This window comes from Carlito syrichta, unplaced genomic scaffold (assembly GCF_000164805.1).
Source record: "Carlito syrichta isolate Samal-C Ts95f unplaced genomic scaffold, Tarsius_syrichta-2.0.1 Scaffold305681, whole genome shotgun sequence".
NCBI classification, from domain to species: domain Eukaryota; kingdom Metazoa; phylum Chordata; class Mammalia; order Primates; family Tarsiidae; genus Carlito; species Carlito syrichta.
Window position 1 is genome coordinate 573,891 of NW_007249777.1, and position 20,854 is coordinate 594,744.

Sequence of the window (20,854 nt, forward strand, 5' to 3'; positions counted from 1 at the left end):
TATATATCTAGGGACTTGGTTTTTTGCAACAAGATAATCAACCAAAGGTTAAAAAAATCTAAGAACTTACTAATGTATCTCAACCCTAGTGCTCATTCAAGTTCCTGGATCTTTTTTTTTTTTCCTGTCAATTTATAGGGTCAAATGTTTAGGTCTAGAAAGAGAAAAGTCATTTGGCAACGTTGAGAGGCTCCTGGCCTTCCATGTATGTGTGTGTGTGTGTGTGTGTGTGTGTGTGGCCTCTTTGTGGCCACAAGAGGTCTAAGCATACATTTTTTAAAAAAACTTAAATTTTCATTAAATGCAATTGTATTTCCTTGTCCATGGTGTGTAATGGTTGACAGATGACATCATAGTTGGTGCTGCTCTCTGATTAGGAAGGAGAAATTAAGTTACTTTAAATAAGCCGCTACATAGATTCAGGGGTCTAGGGTGGTCGGAGGCCTGAAGAAAAGCTCTGTTGAGAATGAGGATAGTTGGCACTTGTGGCCCATTAGGTATTCTCTGACAGAACCATTATGTTGGTGCTTTTTGTTTGTTTGTTTTGAGTCAGGGTCTCACTCTGTCACCCAGGCTGGAGTGCAATGACTAGATCATAACCTCAACCTCCTGGGCTCAGGCGATCCTTCTACCTCAGTCTCCCAAGTAGCTAGGACTATAGGTGTGTGCACCACCATACCTGGCTAATTTTCTTATTTTTTGTAGAGATGGAGTCTCACTATGTTGCGCAAGCTGGTCTCAAACTCCGAGGCTCCAGTGATTCTCCCACCTCAGCCTCCCAAAGTGTTGGTATTATAGGCATGAGCCACCATGCCCAGCACATTGGTTATTTTAAGCACAGTGTCCTAATACTACGAATATTTCATTTTGTTTCTCCCTTCCCCCATAACCCCTTCCTGTGTGCTCCTTACACCTCTTCTTCCCCCATCCCCTTGGCATACACTCACTCCTTCTCATGTTACTCCTGTAAATTTCTGGTGAGCAACAATTTGGTTTGATCTTCAGAAATTCCACTTGAAAATATTCTCACCACATTGGTAGGATTTTTTTTGTTTTGGAGACAGGGTCTTACTCTGTCACCCAAGCTGGAGTACAGTGGTGTGATCATAGCTATCTGCAGCCTTGACCTCCTGGGATCAAGGGATTCTCCCATCTCAACCTCCCGAGTAGCTGGGACTATAGGTGTACACCACCACTTGCAGCTAATTTTTAAAAAATTTTTGTGGAGTTGAGATCTCACTCTTTTGCCCAGACTAGTCTCAAACTCCTGACTTCAAGTAACCCTCCCACCTTGGCCTCCCAAAGTGCTGGGATGACAGGCATGAGCCACCACTCCTGGCCCATACTGGGAGGTTTTTGTTTGTTTGTTTGTTTTGAGTTGGAGTCTCACTCTGTCGCCCAGACTGGAGTGCAGTGGCCGCTCCTGGCCACTGCAGCCTCGACCTGCTGGGCTCTGGTGATCCTTTCACCTCAGCCTTCCGAGTAGCCGAAATTACAGGCGCGCGCTACCACACCCGGCTAATTTTTTGGTTTATTGTAGAGATGAGGTCTCGCTTGCCCAGGCAGGTCTCGAACTCGCGGGCTCAGGCAGTCCACTCACCTCAGCCTCCCAAAGGCGCGGGATTGCAGGCTGAGCCACTGAACCCGGCTCTGGGAATTTTTTAGGTTATAATTTGGTCATGGTTCCCAAAGGGCTCCGCAGTGGGTCATATGAGTCACATTTGCCCTGCCTGGTCCTTGACTCATTTGCCAACAGGTTATAAAGACAGCTATTTATTCTTGACTTGCAGACACAAAGACTGTGAACCGTTAAGCCGGAACATGCGCATGCTTAGAGATGCTTTTATCAGATCTTTGACTAGAAAATGTTAAGTGAAACTACAAAATCAGAGGTATTTACAGGTTGAGACCAATCAGGACACGGTCTCCCAAATATCCCTTGAATGTATAGTTTTCTCTAAACTATCTATTTAAAATGTTGTTTGGCTGGACATGGTGGCCTCAAACCTGTCATCCCAGCACTTTGGGAAGCCGGGGTGAGAAAATTGCTTGAGCCCAGGAGTCCGAGACCAGCCTCTACAAAAAAACAAAAAAATCAGCCGGGTGTGGTGGTATATGCCTACAGTCCCAGCTACTCAGGAGACTGAGGAGGAAGGATCGTTTGAGCCCAGGAGGTTGAGGCTGTGCTGAGCCGTAGTCATGCCACTGTACTTCAGCCTGGGTGACAGAGTGAGACCCTAACTCAAAAAAATTAAAATTAAAAAAATAAAAGTGTCTTTAAAGAAGCAGTGCTTTTATCCACTTTCCATTTAAGAACCTCACCTCTACTATATCCATTTATTTATGTAGCACTTTTCCCCAGGGTCCCCAAGAACCTCCAATATGGTCATTTTTAGCCTAAAAATAGCAGAGAGTGACATCATGTGAGATAAATTCTCTGGAGCAGGTTTTCTTTGAAGTCTTTGGGTGGAGAAGGTCCTTGTCAATGCCTTTTCCAAATAAAAGGACACTGTCACAGTAAAAACAGCCGTGTTACATGCTCTTCTGAAGGGAAACCATCTTGGGATCCTGTCCTCGGGCCTCAGGGCTGTTCTGGGGAGGGGATGCTGCTGCTTTCATCTGAGCATGTCCAATGTGGACCAGACCTCGCCGCCATTCGCCTGTCAGCTGCCTTTGAAGTTCCGAGGGAGGAAGAGTTGTAAATTAAGTCCAGTTAGGACTTCGTTTTCCTTTCCGCTCATTATTGTAGACTGGCAAACAAGGACAAAACCTTGCCACCCTCGGGCGGTCCTGCATCCTCCCAGATGGTGACCCCCCCCCGCCTCATTTTGTGCATTTTTGGGGGAAGCCGGGCCTGCTTCTGTTGTTAATTACGTTGGCGAGTGTGGAGGCGATGGGATGACCAGAGATGCTGCTGGGTGGGATTGTTCTGGGTTTTGGGAAACACCGGCTCCATTTTAAGTGTTTTCTTAAATAAAATTTTTTTTTTGAGTTGGAGGTTTCACTCTGTTCCCCAGGCTGAAGTGTGGTGTCACGATCATGGCTCACTGCAGCCTTGACCTCCTGGGCTCAGATGATCCTCCTGCCTCAGCCTCCTGAGTAGCTGGGACTACATATGTACACTACCAAATGTGGCTGATTTTTAAAAATTTTTTGTAGAATTGAGGTCTCACTCTGTCGTCCAGGCTGACCTCGAGCTCTTAGACTCCACACTAACTAAACTAAATAAAGTTTATGAGCTTACAACTCCACACTAACTAAACTAAATAAAGTTGTAAGCTCATAAAGAAGATGGATTTAATTTGGACAGTTGGAAACTGAGGTGAAGTGAATAATGAGAACAGAGTTTTGGAGAAAATATGAGTATAATATGGTATATTGCATGTGCGCGGGGGTCAGGGGAGGAAAGCAACTTGGGAAACCGACCATTGGAGAGTAGAATATTTGTGAGGAGAACTTGAGGGTGATAAGCCAGATCATGGAGGTGCTGGCTGAAAACATGGGTTTTAATCAGTAGACAATAGCAAACTGGGAGGGTAGGGGGTGTTTTTGGCAGGAGAATAAAGTTGAGTTTAGATCAGAGAGCATTTATAATGTGTGTATCCGAGCCAGGCAGGTGTGCCCAGACTGAGGTCTCAAAGGGAGTACTTTCTGCCCTCAGAGTACTCTTAGTCTAGTAGGTTGACAGACAGTTGAGCATATCATTTCATCATAATGAATTCAGTGCAAATGCTGTCCCAGAGGGCTGCTGAAGACAAACGGAAAATCTAGCCTCATGTGTAGTCATGGAAGACTTTCTGGAGGAGGGGATGCCTGAATTGCTTCTCGAAAACTGAGGTGCTGATCAGAAGGAGAATGGGGAGGGACATGCCAGGCCAAGGCACAGCATGAGCAAAGACAGAGTGTTCTGGAACGGGGTGCACCCTACAGTTTAATGTTTCAGGCAGTGGTGAGAGCTGGGAGAGTCAAGTTGGAGGTCTGTCTTTCTCTGTTCTTGGAGCTGCTGCAGAAGCCTCCAGTCCTGCCCTTCATCAGATGCATCTCCCGTACAATAGCCAACGTGTGTTGCCTTTAACAAGTGAGTCTGATGATGTGATGACCTGGTTGAAAAATCCTGTAATGATTGGATGCAGTGGCTCACCCCTAAAATCTCATCACTTCAGGAGGCTGAGACAGTAGGATTGCCTGCGCCCAGGAGTTCAAGAGCAGTCTGAGCAACATAGCGAAACTTTGTATCTCTACAAAAATATAAGAAAATTAGCTGACTGTAGAGGCACGTGCCTGTAGTCCCAGCTACTCGAGAGGCTGAAGCAGAAGGATCGCTTGAGCCCAGGTCAAGGCTGCAGTGAGCCGTAATGGTGCCACTGCACTACAGCCTGGGTGACAGAGTAAGGCCCCAACTCCTCCCCACCAAATAAATTAATCCTTAATTTACTTGTTTTCATAACTTGTATTTTTCTGCTTGACTTGATAGAAATTGTATTTTATTATAAAACAAAATGAATGTTATGGTGTGTGAATTATATCTCAAATGAAAACAAAACAAAATCTCTAAACTTTCGCTGTTTGTTCTAACTCCTAGTGGTTGTTAGAGTAATCTGTGTCACTAGCTGGGTTTTTCTATGAAAACAGGTTTTAGTGTTTGGAAAGTATGGAGTGGGAGCTTTTCAACTTCCTATGCCAAAAAGGAAAAACCGATTATCTTTTAGGACAAGCTTGGTAATGGACAAGTGACTAAATACTGTGATTAAATGACTAAATGGTAGAAAATATTTTTCTAGGACTGTTGGGTGTGGCAGGAATGTACTTGTCATCTTTTTTAAAAAAATGTATCCCTTATTCATTTGTTATTTTTAGCATCAGGTTTCATTCTCCCCTCCTGACTTTTCTGTAGGTAACCATCACCTTTCTGAGCTCATAAAATCAATATAATCATATTAGCAGTGAAGAGGAAACTTGTACTGAATCGGTACTTAAAAATAGGAGTTTCCCCCTGTAATTGTGTTGCTTTCACAATGAAAGATAGTGAAAATCTTCTTGGAGTGAGCTTTTTTCCATTCATTTGGTTTTTAAATTTTTTTGCAGGGACATAAAAAGCAACAAAAACTCAGTTTATATAGAAGTTGAGTTTATTATCCTGTCTTGATATTTATCTTTAAAAATAAAGAATTTATCAGCATTTAAAGAATTTAGAAAAGGGAGGGTGCAGTCTTGAACTGAAGGAATTGATGTGGGCATTTTAGTATTGATAATGTTAGAAAATATCTCCAGAAACTTCTTGATAAATGTGCTGTCATACAACATTTCTATTGTAGTGATTATTATTATTGCTGCTGTTGACATTTACTGAGATCACGTATAGAATAGTTTTAAAAGGTCTTTTATTTCTTTTTTTATACTTTAAAAAGTGTATATTTATTTTCTCCTTTCTCACCTTCTGAGGGGTGGTCATAAAATACATTTTTCAGACCAGGTGCAGTAGCTTATACTGGTAATTCCAGCACTTTGGGAGTCTAAAGCAGGAGGATAGCTTAAGGTCAGGAGTTGGAGACCAGCCAATCAGGGCAACATAGCGAGATTCTGTCTTTTCAAACATTCTTTAAAAAGAAAGATATAGTGGTGCACTCCTGTGGTCTTAGCTACTCAGGAGGTTGAGGCAGGAGGATCACTTGAAGCCAGGAGTTTGAGGTTGCAGTGAGCTATGATGGTGCCACTGCCCTCCAACCTGGGTGACAGAGTAAGACCCCAGCTCTTAACAAAAAATTAATAAAATATGTCTTTCTTTTTAGTTAACATTACTTTACATTTGGGCTGCATTTAATTCCAAGGCTGGTTGGAAATTGAAGTGCAAAATGATCAATATGGATTGGATCCCTGCATGATCTCCTTCTCTGTAGAATGCCTGGGAGTTCATGGGCAGAAATAAAGTGGACAGTTTGGTGCAAATTTAAATACAAGTAGCTTAGGCAAGTGATGGGACAGTACACAGATATTTCCTTGTGAGTCAGCAGACCTAGGGTTTCAAGGGCCAGATTCTAGGCGCTTGGTAGTGTGCTGTCCCTCACATGCTGTTCACATCAGTATCAGCTTTGGGTCTTTGCCAGTCTGGAAAGGCAAGCTTTTTATGTGCCCCTGGTCAAGTCATATTCCTTCTGGGCCTCCGCTGGTGAGAAATGAAGGTGTGGTGATACCAGCTCCTATGCAAGTTCACTGCTTATGTTGATGGACGTCCTAAATATTCCAAAGTATGTTTTGAGCTCGTGAATCCAGCCCATCCATCTCCTTCCCTCTAAGAAACCCAAGCATCTGAATCCATGTGCTTGCCATATTTTCACTTGGATAATCTTCCAAGTCCCTTTCTGCAACTTTGGTGAGTGTGGAAAGAAAAAACCAAATATTTCATTGTTTCTTATCAAACTACAAAGCCTCATTTAAGCCCAGTGATGGAGTCTATATAGAGCTGTGACCTTAAAAACAGAATAAATATTGTCTTTAAATTTGGAATAGGTGTGTGACTAATGATGGCCAACTCTGCCATAGAGATCTGTGGGGTGAAGACTGTGTTAGTCAGGGCTCTCCAGAGAAACAACCAATAGGATGAGAGAGAGAGAGAGTGAGAGGACTGTATGTGGATGGTTGGATGGATGGATGGATGGATAGATAGATGAGAGAGAGAACATTGTATGTGGATGGATGGATAGATAGACAGATAGATGAGAGAGAGAGAGATTGATTTCTTCTAAGAAATGGGCTCATGTGCTTATGGGGAAGGGCAAGTCCTAAGACCTGTGAGCTAAGTCAGCAAACCAGAGACCCATGAGAGCCAATGGTGCAAGTTTTTCAGTTTGAATTTGAGACCTGAGAACCAAGAGGGTTGATGATGTAGTCCTAGGCTGAAGACTGGCAGGCTCAAGACATCTCACAGAGCCTAACATCAGGATCTGCAAGGAACTCAAATGAATTGACAGGAAAACAGCCCCTAGGTGGGCTAGAGACTTGAACAGATATTTCTCAAAGTAAGACATTCAAGCAGCCAACAAATATAAGAAAAAAAAATGCTTAGCATCACTACTCAGCAGAAAATACAAATCAAAACCACAATGAGATACCACCTAACACCTGTAAGGATGGCTATCATTAAAAAGTAAAAAAAACAAAAACAAAAAAAAGGTGCTGGTGTGGCTGTGGAAAAAAGGAATGCTTCTATACTGGTGGTGGGAGGGTAAACTAGTTCAACCTTTGTCAAAATCAAAGAGTGTGGCGATTTCTAAAAGAACTAAAAACTGAGTTTCCATACAATCCAGCAATCCCTCTTCTGGGCACATACTTGAAGGAACATAAATTGCTCTACCAAAATGATACATGCACACATATGTTCATTGCAGCACTAATCACAATAGCAGAAACATGGAATCAACCCAGATGCCCTTTGAAAGTAGACTAGGTAGGCTGGGCTAAGTGACTCAGCCTGTAATCCCAGCACTTTGGGAGGCAGAGGCGAGTAGGTTACCTGAGCCCGTGGGTTCGAGACCAACCTGGGCAACTTGGTGAGACCTCATCTCTACTATAAAATAAAAAAAAAAAAAATTTAGCCAAGCGTGGTAGCGTGCACCTATAGTTTCAGCTACTTGGAAGGCAGAGGCAGAAGGATCACCGGAGCCCAGCGGGTCAATGCTGGGTTGCCGTGAGTGTGCCCTGTACTCCAGCCTGGGCGACTGAGTGAGACTCCAATTCAAAAAAAAAAAGAAAAGAAAATGGACTGGATAAAGAAAATGTGGTACATATACACAATGGAATGTTACAGAACTGTAAAGAAGAGGAAAATCATGGCCTTCCCAGTAACATGGATATAGCTGGAGACCATCCTACTAAGTGAACTGTCAAAGAAACAAAGAACTGAATTGGCAAATGCCAGACACTGCTGGGGTAAAGGGAAGGAGGAGGGAGGGGCATATGGGGCAGCACACTGGGTACCAGGTCCACTATGGGGGAGAGAGGGCCAGCTACAAGCCCAAACTTTACCTGCCTACAACTTAATTATGTAGTAAATCCCCATTTGTACCCTGCAACTCTAAAATAAATAATAAAAAAGACCCAGAAAGAGCCAATGTTTCAGCTCAAATCCAGAGCCAAGAAGAGCCCATGTCCCAGTTTGAAGAAGGTCAGGCAGGAGGAGTTCTCTCTTACTCGAGGAAGGATGCCAGCCTTTTTCTTCTATTCAGTCTTTCAACCAATTGGGTGAGGCCGACGCACATTAGGGAGGGAAACTGCTTTACTCAGTCTACCCACTTTAATGTTGATCTCATCCAAAAACATCCTTACAGGCACTTCCAGAATAATATTTTTGTTTTGTTTTTGAGTTGGAGTTTCATTCTGTCATTCAGTCTGGAGTGCAGTGGCACAATCACTGCTCACCACAGACTCGACCTCCTAGACTCAGGCAATCTTTCCGCTACAGCCTCCCAAGTAGCTGGGACTACAGGCACGTACCACAGCATCGGGCTAATCTTTTGATTTTTTTGTAGAGACAAGGTCTCGCTATGTTGCCTAGGCTGGTCTCAAACTCCTGGGCTTGTGTAATTCTCCTGCCTCAGCCTTTCAGAGTACTGGGATTACAAGTGTGAGCCACCATGCCCAGCTCAGAATAATGTTTGACTAAATATCTGGGCACCCCATGGCCCAGGCAAGTTGACATAAAATTAGCCATCACAAAGGCTCTGATCAGGATAAGGACAACGAGCATTGTTGAAATAGAGAAGTCATAAGGTCACTTTTCCTTTGCATGTTCTACTAAATCAAGTTTTAAACGACCTCTACAATGTGCACTGTTAATTGAGATACTAATACACTTTAAACTTAAACAGATACATTAGCAAATGTCTTGATTTTTGTAAGCTACTCTTTGGGCTATTGGGGTCTCCCAGCCTCCTTCTTTCCTCCAACAAACCTAAGCATCTGGGTCCATGTTCTTCCCATGACTTCACTCATATTTTGTCCCAGCCCTTGAGTGGAGAGATCTGTGAATGCTAAAGATAATTGAAATGTTTCTGGCAAAAATGTTAAGATTCCTTGTGCATCATTTAGAATGGAACTGTCTTTATCCATCAGTGCTGTTTTGATATGTAGTCACATGCATATATCAAATAGTGCTTGAAAGATCCTTCAGAATATCATTGATCCAGAATGAAGGATTAATCTAGAAAGCTTAGTGTGGAAGGCAGGGGTCTGTTGGGTGCTCAACAGCAGGGCAGAGCTAGAGGCGCGGTTGTTGCTCATGAAGGAACGTAACTCTTGCACGGAATCCTCCATGACAAGTCTTGGCTGTAGACCTTCTCTTGGAGTTTGAGGTCGTGGTCAGGATTTCTTGAATCGCAGCTTTCTATTCTCCTGTTGACTCCCTGTATTGGCAAGTTACAAGAGCCTTTCTTGACTTATTAATTCACCTTTAAATGAAGGTCATGCTTGTAGGTAATACATGTTGACGTTTTCGGAAGACAGGAGTGTAGCTCCCAGGGTTTGGCTGTATTTATTTACCTACTCATGACTTCAGTTTTGAAGATGTACGCAGGAATTTCTGTTGTATAAATAACTGTGTATACTTTAATTTTATTCAGATGTATAGATGGTGGTGATTCACCAAGATACTTAACCCATTGTACCCGGAAATGTCTTGCGGATCGCCTACCAGCAATTCGACCACACTTCATGTTAAATAGTATAGTGTTAGAACCAATTTTTTTTATTTAAAAAATTGTAATGATCTGGGGTACAGTTCAGGATTAGATATACAGGTGGTCATTGTACAGGTAGAGTTTGGGCCTCCCTTTGGTCCCCACTTCACTTGGGTTGAGCTCAGTTACCTTACTGATGTTGTGCCCCCCTCCCACCCCCTGGCAGTATCCCACTACTGCCAATACCTTTCTTATAGTATTATGGTAAATGTTCAGGGTTCGCTTATGCGTGAGAACATGTGGTAGTCAGTTCTTTGTTTCTGTGATAGAGCACTGAGTATGATAGACTCTGAATCCATCCAAGTTGCTGCGAAGTCCATATGTTTGTCCTTCTTTATGGCTGAGTAATATTTCATCATGTGTATATACCACATTTTTTTTATCCAGTCTAGTTTCAGTAGACAGCATGGTTGGGAACCAATTATTTTCATATGATTTTTGGCTAATAATGGAATTTTGGACATTGAGGAACTTCTTATGGAAAAAAACCCCAAAATTTTATATCTTATATTTGTCTAACATGTGAATAACGCATGAAACAATCACCAACGTGCATTACAGGATCATTGATACATGTTGTGCAATAGTAATTTGTTTGACGTCTTCCACCTGGTATTTTTCTATTCAAGCAGACAATGCAGTCTCATTGTCTTCCTTCCACATTAATAATATGCAATTTTTTGTCCAGTCTGTTGTTCGAAGAGGATGTGGAAGGATGCACTCATGATTCCTGAAAACCACTTCTCAACTGATCAGTTGGAAGCTTGACAAACTTCAAATGAAACTTAGGTTTTTTGTTGTTGTTGTTGTTTTTGGTGCTTAGTATATAGGAGTTAATAATGGATATATTTAGTCCTCAGAAGAATAATTTCCTCCACTATTTTAAAGATTTTCACAGAAAACATTATGTAGAAGCATATTGATCTGTATGATTCACACTGCTCATATTTGCAAAATAATTTAGAATCATATCAGGCTCTTTGATATAATATTTCTACCACGTAATGTCCTTGTCATAGATTTCATTCTTGTATGATTCCAAGTGCTGAGAATTGTAACGATCCTTTTGTCCTTCCATGAAAGAAGCATAAGATTATTTTTCCTATAGGTTACTGTTTTTTTTTTCTTTCATTAATAACTGTTTTTTTTTTAATTTGTGCGGTATTCCCTTTTTGTTGACTTTGTACCAGTAAGATGACATTTCATCTTTAGTAGCTCTTCTGCTAGGGCAATACTTGTGTAGTATCTGTTGGTAAACAGGCAATATCTTGCTGCATTGGGAACTTGTGGGCATCCCTGTGAAAATACTTCATACATTCCTTTTCTATGTAATGCCAGTGAATTTTTTAAAAATGTGAATCTCAGTATATATCCCATCTCTTTATTTGCTTTTTCATACAATTTGAATGGCAAACTTCAAGGAAGCATACAAGTTTGAAAAGTTTTCACTGGCATAAGTTTGTCCTGTATAATCACCAGCAATCTCTTTATGTCCCCTCAGAGGGGGCATCCAAATGCAAAGGGCTAAAATGGGAGTAAAAGCTCTCTTAGTCCTTACCCCGAAGTCCATTTACGTCTTAATGTTTTGAGTCATTTACTCAGACTGAACAGAAACATAAAGTCTTCTCCTTTATTGATTCAGCTTCTGTTTGTATGCAATTTGGTTAATCCAGTTTAGGATCAAAAGCTGTACATGTGAAGAGAAATGAAAGAAAGGAAAAAGGCTGATTTGTAGTTTGCACCCCATTTTAAGTCAGGATGGCCAAGAGTGTTGAAATTCTCTGAAGATCATTCCATCCTGGCCTGTCACTCTCTTGGGTCCTTGGAGCCACGAGTTTTTTTTTGGGTTTTGTCTGTCCTGGTCTGACCCAATGCATCTTAGTGGAGGGTTTGAGACAGGGTGAGCAGGAAAAGCTCATTTAAACCATGCAAACCAGCTGAAATTAAGTTTTCCTATAAGTTTGTGAAAGGATCATATTTTCATTTTGACCCATGAAAACTTTAATTTCCTTTTTTTCCCCCCCTTTGAGTTGAAATCTCACTGTCGCCCAGGCCGGACTGCAGTGACACAGTCACAGCTACTGCAGCCTCTACCTCCTAGGTTCAGATGATCCTTCCACCTCAGCCTTCCAAGTAGCTGGAACTACAGGTGTGCGCCAACATGCCTGACTACTTTTCTTATTTTTCGTAAAAACGAGGTCTCACTGTGTTACCCAGGCTGGTCTGAAACTCCTGGGCTCAGGCAATCCTCCCGCCTCTGCCTCCCAAAGTGCTGGGATTACAGGCATGAGCCACGGTGCCCAGCTAATTTCCATTTAAATGACTTCTGTTCTTGCTTGCAGATCCAGCAGTGGGAGCAGAATCTGGAGAAGTTCCACATGGACCTGTTCAGGATGCGCTGCTACCTGGCCAGCCTGCAGGGTGGGGAGCTCCCAAACCCCAAGAGCCTGCTGGCTGCCGCCAGCCGCCCATCCAAGCTGGCCCTCGGCAGGCTGGGCGTCCTGTCTGTTTCTTCTTTTCATGCGCTGGTAGGTTCCCTTGGGGGCTGTTTGCAGTATTCAGGGAGGACAGTGGTGGGCCCCCTTCTACTTCTTTGTGCTGTCGGCTCTTCTGGGGCTTAACCCAGTCACTGACGAGGTCATTCAGGGACCCAGGGGGCTGGGGATGCAGGGGAGGAGGCATCCTGCTGGAGAGTCCCTAGTCTCTCCTGCTTGATCTGGCATCCAGCTGCTAGTGGGCACATTCCTGTGTCTGCCTTGCCGTCTTTCCCCCGTGTATCATCAGGGAGGTGGGATTCCTGAGTAGCAACAAAGGTGTGAAGAATCCAAGGATGGGTTACATGTTGTCTTTCTGCACTGCAGAGAGCCCCATTGGGTTTTCTGGAATCCTTCCTGTTTTGGTGGCTTCTGTGTATTGTGCCAACCCAGCTGAGGGGTCCCTGGGTGGTTAGCCAGCCCTACTGCCCACCATGGAGAGATCTGGATGTGGTCACTGCTCGTGTTATCCAGACAAGAGCTATCCATGTGGCGGATGCATTCCTGGTGTGTCAGACGAGCACCAGCTTTCAGCGATGGTCAGATGCACTCATGGAGCTTACTTCTTCAGGGCAACTGTTAATTCTCTCTATCACTCAAATACTAAGCTTTCAGATAGTCCAAACTGTGTTTTAAATCAGGTGTGTTCTCGAGATGACTCAGCTCTCCGGAAAAGAACACTGTCACTGACCCAGCGAGGAAGAAACAAGAAGGGCATATTTTCTTCATTAAAAGGGCTGGACACCCTGGCCAGAAAGGGGAAGGAGAAAAGACCTTCCATAACTCAGGTGAGCTCCTCAGCCAGGGAGGAAGAGCAGGCTACAGGGAGATTCCTGAAGCCCCTGGTCTCCAACCTGCCGCAAATCATCAATGTTCATCTTCGGTTAAGAATGAAATAAAAGTCGACCCAAAGGCATCTAGTCTTAGCATGGAACTTTTTTCCCCAAATGAAAATACATAAGTTGCTCAGTCTGTTTTGGCACACTCAAAAAGGTATTCACACCTATGTTCAGTCCTAGGAACAGGAAAAATAAGCATCATCAGAAAATAATCCACCCTTTCCCTCATTTTTAGTACTGACAGTTATTTCCTGTAGATTTTAGATGAACATAAATGCAGAAAATTAATAGTAATCAGAGTAGCAGCAGCTCAGTTCTGTTGATAGTTCTGGAGAATTTGCTCACTCGATCCTTACAATGCGAGGCGGGTGTTTCATCAACCCATTTTACAGATGAGGAGACTGAAACGTGGAGACGGTCAGTCACTGACCTTACTCCTGTTCACCAGTGTTGGAGGGACAGGCCAGGTGCTGGTCCCTGCCTCAGTCCAAAGCCCTGAAACACTGGTCAGTTGCTCCCTTGAGGAGCAGTGACTCTTTTAACTGTTGCCAGATAAAACAACCTGAGTGTGCATTGCTGAAGTGTGACCCAAGTACAGTGCATTGTCCTCAGGACTTTTTGACTGTGCATATCTGAAGTACCTGTATCTCATGATACTTATAGTAGAGTGTGGGATAATGGGTTTTGTCCTGCTGATTGATATATCTTAGGAGTATCCTTTTTCAGGCTGTTGAAAAGATGGGTTATGTTATATCATGATCTGATTGTATAGGTGGATAGGGAAAAGGTTTGTCATTAAGACTGAAGAGGTTCTTGTAAGATTCATATTTTATTGGAATTTTATTTTCTCATGTGTGTATATGGCTATTTATTTGATTGTGTGTAATACTTTTGTGAATTAGGTGAGTGAAGGGACCAGTATCAATTTATTTTATCTGTTTTAAACCTTGAAACAATAAAGGTGGAAGCTGTGGGGAGAGAGTTGATTGATTGAAAGATGGTAGAATCGACTGGGCACGGTAGCTCATACCTGTAATCCCAGCATTTGGGGAAGCTGAGGCGAGAGGATCACTTGAACCCAGGAGTTCGAGACCAGCTTAGGCAACATAGCAAGACTTGTCTCTACAGAAATAAAAAAAATTAGCCAGCCATGATGTCGTGTGCCTGTAGTTCCAGCTACTCAGTAGGCTGAGGTGGAGGATTAGTCTGAGCTGAGGGTCAGGGCTGCAGTAGGTGTGATCATGCCCCACTGTACTCCAGCCTGGGCAAAAAGAGTGAGACACTAAATAAGAAGGGAAGAAAAGAAGGAAAGAAAGAAAGAAAGAAAAGCAGAATCGCCGGAAATCTCTTTTATTTGGCCACTGTTTTTGTATACTCATATACAGAAAGAATATCACATCTTAAAATTGTATTCTACTTGTAATTTAATTGTAAAAATAATTATTAGCCTGGCGTAGTGGCTCACACCTGTAATTCCAGCACTTTGGGAGACTGAGGCGAGAGGACTGCTTGAGCCCACAGGTTTGAGACCAGGCTGGGCAACATAGCGAGATCTCGTCTCCACAATAAATCAAAAAAATTAGCTGGGTGTGGTGGTTTCAGAAACTTGGAAGGCAGAGGTGGAAGGACTGTCTGAGTCCAGCAGGTCGAGGCTGTGGTGGCTGTGAATGTGCCACTGCACTCTAGCCTGGGTGCAAGAGTGAGACTCCGACTCAAAAAGAAAAAAAAAGAATTATTATTTGTTGGTTATAAATGCAGACATGTTTCTTCATTATTGATTATAGTCAACTATAAACCCCTGGTTAATGCTGCACCTGTATTTTTCGAGTTGAACTTTCATGATGGTTAACTAATGTCCTTAAGGCATTTTAATCAAGACAGTCCATTCTACATAATTAAATGATAATGATAAATAACTTTGATAACTTGCTTAGTTTTCTTAGATATAGACATTCAGCTAATTAGAGATGAGCCCAATATGGTCTTTACCCAGCATATGTGATAAATGTTCTCAACATGAGATTTCTTTTCTTTTTGAGTTGGTGTCTCACTCTGTTGCCCAGACTGGAGTGCCATGGCCGCTCCCAGCCACTGCAGCCTCCACCTGCTGGACTCCGGTGATCCTTCCACCTCAGTCTTCCAAGTAGCCGGAATTACAGGCATGCGCTACCACGCCCGGCTGATTTTTTTGATTTATTGTAGAGATGAGGTCTCGCTGCCCAGGCGGGTCTCGAGCCCGCGGGCTCAGGCAATCCACTCACTTCAGCCTCCCAAAGGCGCGGGATTACAGGCTGAGCCACCGAGCCTGGCTATAAGATTTCTTAATAAACAAAAACATTTGACCAAACATTTTTTGTTTTAAAAAGATAGGAAGCGAATTATAGCATCAGTATTTATAGAACTGAATGAATTGGTTTAGTTGGTACCCCTAAATGTTTAAATGGTCTTATTTTTATTTTTATTTTTGAATCGGAGCTTCACTCCGTTGCCTAGGCTGGAGTGCAGTGGCACACTCATGGTCACCCCAGCATCGACCTGCTGGGCTCTGGCGATCCTTCCGCCTCAGCCTTCCAAGTAGCCAGAACTACAGGTGTGTGCTACCATGCCCGACTAATTGTTTATTTATTGTAGAGAGAGAGGAGCTCTCACCAAGTTGCCTGGGCTGGTCTCGAACTCACGGGTTCAGGCAATTCACTTGCCTCAGCCTCCCAAAGTGCTGGGCTGAGCCACTGAGCCCAGCTTAAATGATTTTGAATTTTAATTATTCTGCTACAGAATTTAAAAGGTCAAATTTGGAAAAGTAAAGAAAGTTATTTTTAGACTCTCTACCCAAGCACAGCCACTTTTAGCATTTAGTTATATTTTCTTCCAAGATTAAAAAATTAGTTATAAGATTGACGTTGATGGCTTTGCCAACTCAACTTTGAGTTCTGTTTCACATCTTCAGATATATGTTCTTTTGGTTAAAAGCAACATCAAGAAGATACAGGGTGATTTGAATCCTATATGACATAATAGAAAGGGTAAAACATGTAACCAGATGGGAAGAAAAAACAACTTTTTCTTCAAAGTTAAAACTTTAATTGAATAGTAGCTAGTACAAATTATAAAGTTCTTATAAAATATTATAGAACTTCACTTTTTAAATACTGAAAAAGGGTAGCTGGCAAATGAGCATTGCAGAGCCATCTCATCAGTCTTTTTTTCCCTCCTGTCTGTCAGATGTTTGACTCAAGTGGCAGCCATGGATTTTCTGGAACTCAGCTACCTCAGAACTCCAGTAACTCCAGTGAGGTAAACGTAGCTAGATGTAGCCATCTTGTTCTGCGTTGATGACACAATTACTAAGTTAAGCGGGGAATGCTGGTTCAGAATCTTTATGTGAATCTGTTGAGAATAAATTTATAATTAAAATATAAATAAAATGTTCCTAGTAGGTAAACCAAGAGATAGTCTCTGGAGGCATCTGAACTCATCCTCACTCCACTGAAAATCAGCGCCATGACTGAAGTCATTATGGCCTCTTTCCTGTATACTTCCCTGTTCTTCAGCAGCACTTACTGCGTACCTTCCTTGGAGAGTTTAGTGAGTCCAGAATTGCATTTTCCTCTCAGGGTTGTTGGGATCTTCACACAGATGTCATTCTGTGGTATGTGTTGGCCACCTTTGTATCTCCAATGTCTTCAAGAGGAACTGAATAAGTGTCTTCACTACTCAGGTGTCTTCTAATAACCTAGATTTCTTCTGACTGAACAAATCCTCCTCAGACCTATTTCTGAATGAAATCCTAGAGGATACTGAAGAGTATTTCAATGCACTCTTCTGTGTGCCTTTTTTGTTTTTTTTTTTGAGTTGGAGTCTCACTCTGTCACCCAGACTGGAGTGCAGTGGCCGCTCCGGGCCACTGCAGCCTCGACCCGCTGGGCTCCGGCGAGCCTTCCGCCTCAGCCTTCCGAGTAGCCGGAACTACAGGCGCGCACTACCACACCCAGCTAATTTTTCTTTTTGACTTATTGTAGAGATGAGGTCTCGCCAAGTTGCCCAGGCGGGTCTTGAACCCGCAGGCTCAGGCAATCCATTCACCTCAGCCTCCCAAAGCGCTGAATTACAGGCTGAGCCACCGAGCCCGGCTCTTTGTGCTTTTTTCAAATCCACACAGTCCCCTTGAAGCTGTGTTTCGTGTTATTGATCTATTTCTCTAATTTCTCCCCACAAAATCACTTCATGCTCAGGTGTCTTTTTTCTCCCCACAGACTTCTAAGCTATTTGTTGAAATTGGAAAACTGATTATAGACTTGGGCAAATGTAACATGCCCTTGCAGAAGCAGGCAATGTACCTTAATAAATTAATGGGAATAATTCAGTGAATCAGAAATTAGATGGTGAAGAAGAAGATGATGATGATGATGATTTTGAGACAGAGTCTCTGTCTCTCAGGCTGGAGTGAAGTGACATGATCACAGCTCACCTCAGCCTCAACCTCCTGGGCTCAGGTGATCCTTCTGTCCCAGCCTCCTGAGTAGCTGGGATTACAGGCATACTTTTCCAGCTAACTTCTGATTTGTTGTAGAGATGAGGTCTTACCATGTTGCCCAGATAGGTCTCAAACTCCTGGGCTCAGGCTCCCAAACTACTGGATTTTAGGTGTAAGCCACTGTGCCCAGCCTATTTTTATTAATTTTTGAGTCAGGGTGTTGCTGTGTCACCCAAGCTGGAGTGCGGTAGCATAATCATGGCTCACTGCAGCCTCAACCTCCTGTGCTTAGGCAATCCTCCCACCTCAGCCTCCCAAGGAGTTGGGACCATAGGCATGTGCCACCATGCCTGGATCATTTTTTTTTTTTTTTAAATTTTCATAGGGACTTAGGTCTCGCTATGTTGTCTAGGTTGGTCTCTAACTCTTGGGCTTAAGTGATCCTCCTACCTCGGCTACCCAAAATGCTGGGATTGCACACGTGAGCCACCATGATTGCCCCCTTTTATTTTTCTACACATGCGAACTTATTTCAAAATTCAGATTGAATCACACTGTCCCCCAGGAACTTTATCTGATTTTTTTGTTGTTGTTTTTGTACTGCCAGCATTTGCTTGGTGCTTACTAGATACTTTCTTTTCTAGCTTGCCATCGTATCAAATGTGTACGTCATGGTTCCCAGGGAAACTTGGAATCAGGACTCTTGGTCTATGTCATTTTTATGTATCCTGTGTTTACGTGTGTACTCTCAGTCTGTAGCATACTGCAAGGATATAGGACTCACTTAATAAGTTTGATGATTGCCTGGACATGGTGGTTCATGCCTATAGTCCCAGGATTTTGGGAGGCCGAAACAGAGGGATTGCTCAAGGCTAGGAGTTCAAAACCAGCCTGGGCAGCATAGTGAGATTCCTCTCTTAAGGAAAAAAAAATGTTTGATGATTCATTATTTTTTATTAGATGTGGTCATTTAATGGTTGAGAAAAATTGTTTGATCTGCAATAAAACCCTGTAATTTTAGGGTCGTATGTCTTCCAGCATTATAGAACAATTTAAGATTCTTACTTTGAAAGTTAAGAATATATCATCAAAGCACTTTATATTAACAATGGACTTTATGTTGAACTTTGAAAATAATTTTTTTTCCTAAAACAGTCATTGATGATGAGAATTAAGCTTAGTGCTTATTTAAATTGAGCTCAGGTTACCAGATTAACTTTTTGTGTTTTAAATGACAAGTCAATCAGTGCTCTAAAGACCAAGAAGAAAGAATTACTAATATTGCATCTTTTTTTGAATCATATGTAATAAGCAGTTACTCCTGTTTATTTTTGCCAAGCATTACTTCTGATGTGGGGATCCTGAAGAAATTCTCTATAAGACTTTTAATGATGCTTCTGTCATTTCTGTGCTGCAGTATTCAGATAACTAGGCTCCAATCAAATAGCAGATAGAACTAAGGACATAATTTGTTTTTTGTTTTTTTTTTAATATCTTTGTCCTGGGTATGGTGACTCTCGCCTGTCATCCTAGCACGTTGAGTGGCAGAGGAGAGAGGATTGCCTGAGCCCAGGGTTTGAGACTAGCCTGGGCAACTGGGCAAGACTTCATCTCTACAATAAATCAAAAAATCTACAATAAATCAAAAAATTATTGTTCCAGCTACTTGGAAGTCTGAGGCAGAAGGATTGCCTGAGCCCAGCAGGTCGAGGCTGCGATGGCCTTGAGCAGCATGCCACTACACTCCAGCCTGGGTCACAGAGTGTGAGTCCAACTCAAAAAAAAAAATCTTTAGGACTGAGAATTCTGCTGGTGCTGGCTGAATCATTAATATTTCATTTCACTAGTTTTCCTCTGCTGATAATTCTTGCAGAATATTTATAACCTGCATACACCTATTTTTATATAGTAAGTACAGTGTCCATTTGTGTAACACAGGAAGGCCGTTGAGAGGGGAGGAGCCAGGTATATTCTTAAATATTCCGCTCTCATGGGTGCATCGTGTAACAGTCCAACAGTGAGTCACCCTAATTCAAAATTTGTTAAGGTTGGAACAAGGCCAGTCTTATTTGAACATGTTTTAGAGGACACTATGGCTAGCTGAAAATGAAATCTTTTCATAGGAGCTTCTTGGTGAGTAATAAGAAGTCTCATACAGTCTTTGAAGGGATGTGTTTGTTATGGAGATTGGGATAAGTCCCCCATGGAGACTCAGGATGGCAACCACCCACAGGCTTTTTGCAAAATTGTGGGAGCCCCTGGGTCTTGGCCCACTCTCCTGGAAAATTGGCTTGGAGTGTCCCAACTTTCTGTGGCAGCAAGTGAATGAAGTATTGTCATAGCAGTCATTAGCCCAAACTGAAAAAATAACCAAAAAACACCCTCATGCTGATTTCTTCAATGGAAAATATGAATTAAACAACTTACTCTTAACCATAGTATGGTAGTCTGTTTAAATAGACGATTAGAGGCCAGCATGGCGACTTACATTCGTAATCCCTGCACTTTGGGAGGCTGAAGTGAGATGATTGCCTAAGCCTAGGAGTTTGAGAACAGCCTGGGCAACATAACAAGACCTCGTCTCTACAAAAAAATAAATAAAAATTAGCCAAGTGTGGTGGTGCATGCCTGTAGTTTCAGCTACTCGGGAGGCTGAGGTGGAAGGATGGTCTGAGCCCAGAAGGTTGCAGCTGCTGTGAGCTGTGATCCTGTCACTGCACTCCAGCGTGGGCAACAGAGAGAGACCCAGTCTCAAACAACAACAACAACAACAGCAGCAGCAGCAGCAGCAAAGCAGAGTATTAGTACGGAATCCTATGTAGCACACATCCGTATACAGTGAACTCTAGGCAGGCCTTTGTTTTCCTTTAATATCAGCTGACATTTGGGCATTGGCCCAAAAGGAAGTAAACCCTTCTTCCCCTGGGCCATCTGAAGATGCCAGAGCTCAGCCCCCTGTGTTTCCCCTTGCCTCCCTTGCTAACAGACTTCCTTTCCTCAGTGCCCAGTGGCGAGGACCCCCTGGGACAGCCGATTCAGTGCTCCAAGTTGTAATTATGTGCCATCTGATCCAGAAGCGTCTGTTGCAAGAACACACGGCGTTTTCCTGTTCTCTCCTTGCTGCACACTGAGCCTGAGCCATTTGGCATGTGGGTCCAAGGCCGTTCACGTGGTCATAATAATGGCTTCTGTAGACGCTGCCCTGCTGGGAGAGCTCAAGGGATGTGCAGACATTCCCTTGTTGGTCCACAGTGGCTGTGGCTGCGAGTCAGATGG

At 42.9% G+C, this 20,854-nt stretch overlaps 1 protein-coding gene across 1 annotated transcript in view; it reads left to right on the forward strand.

The window, feature by feature from the left end:
* Window positions 1-20,854, forward strand: part of TIAM2 (T-cell lymphoma invasion and metastasis 2) — a 130,354-nt gene that overhangs the window by 25,135 nt on the left and 84,365 nt on the right. Inside the window, exons 6-7 of the mRNA XM_021714579.1 lie at window positions 12,074-12,259; window positions 12,907-13,053. Of these exons, the coding sequence (XP_021570254.1) occupies window positions 12,074-12,259; window positions 12,907-13,053 (333 nt within the window). The remainder of the gene's footprint in view (window positions 1-12,073; window positions 12,260-12,906; window positions 13,054-20,854) is intronic.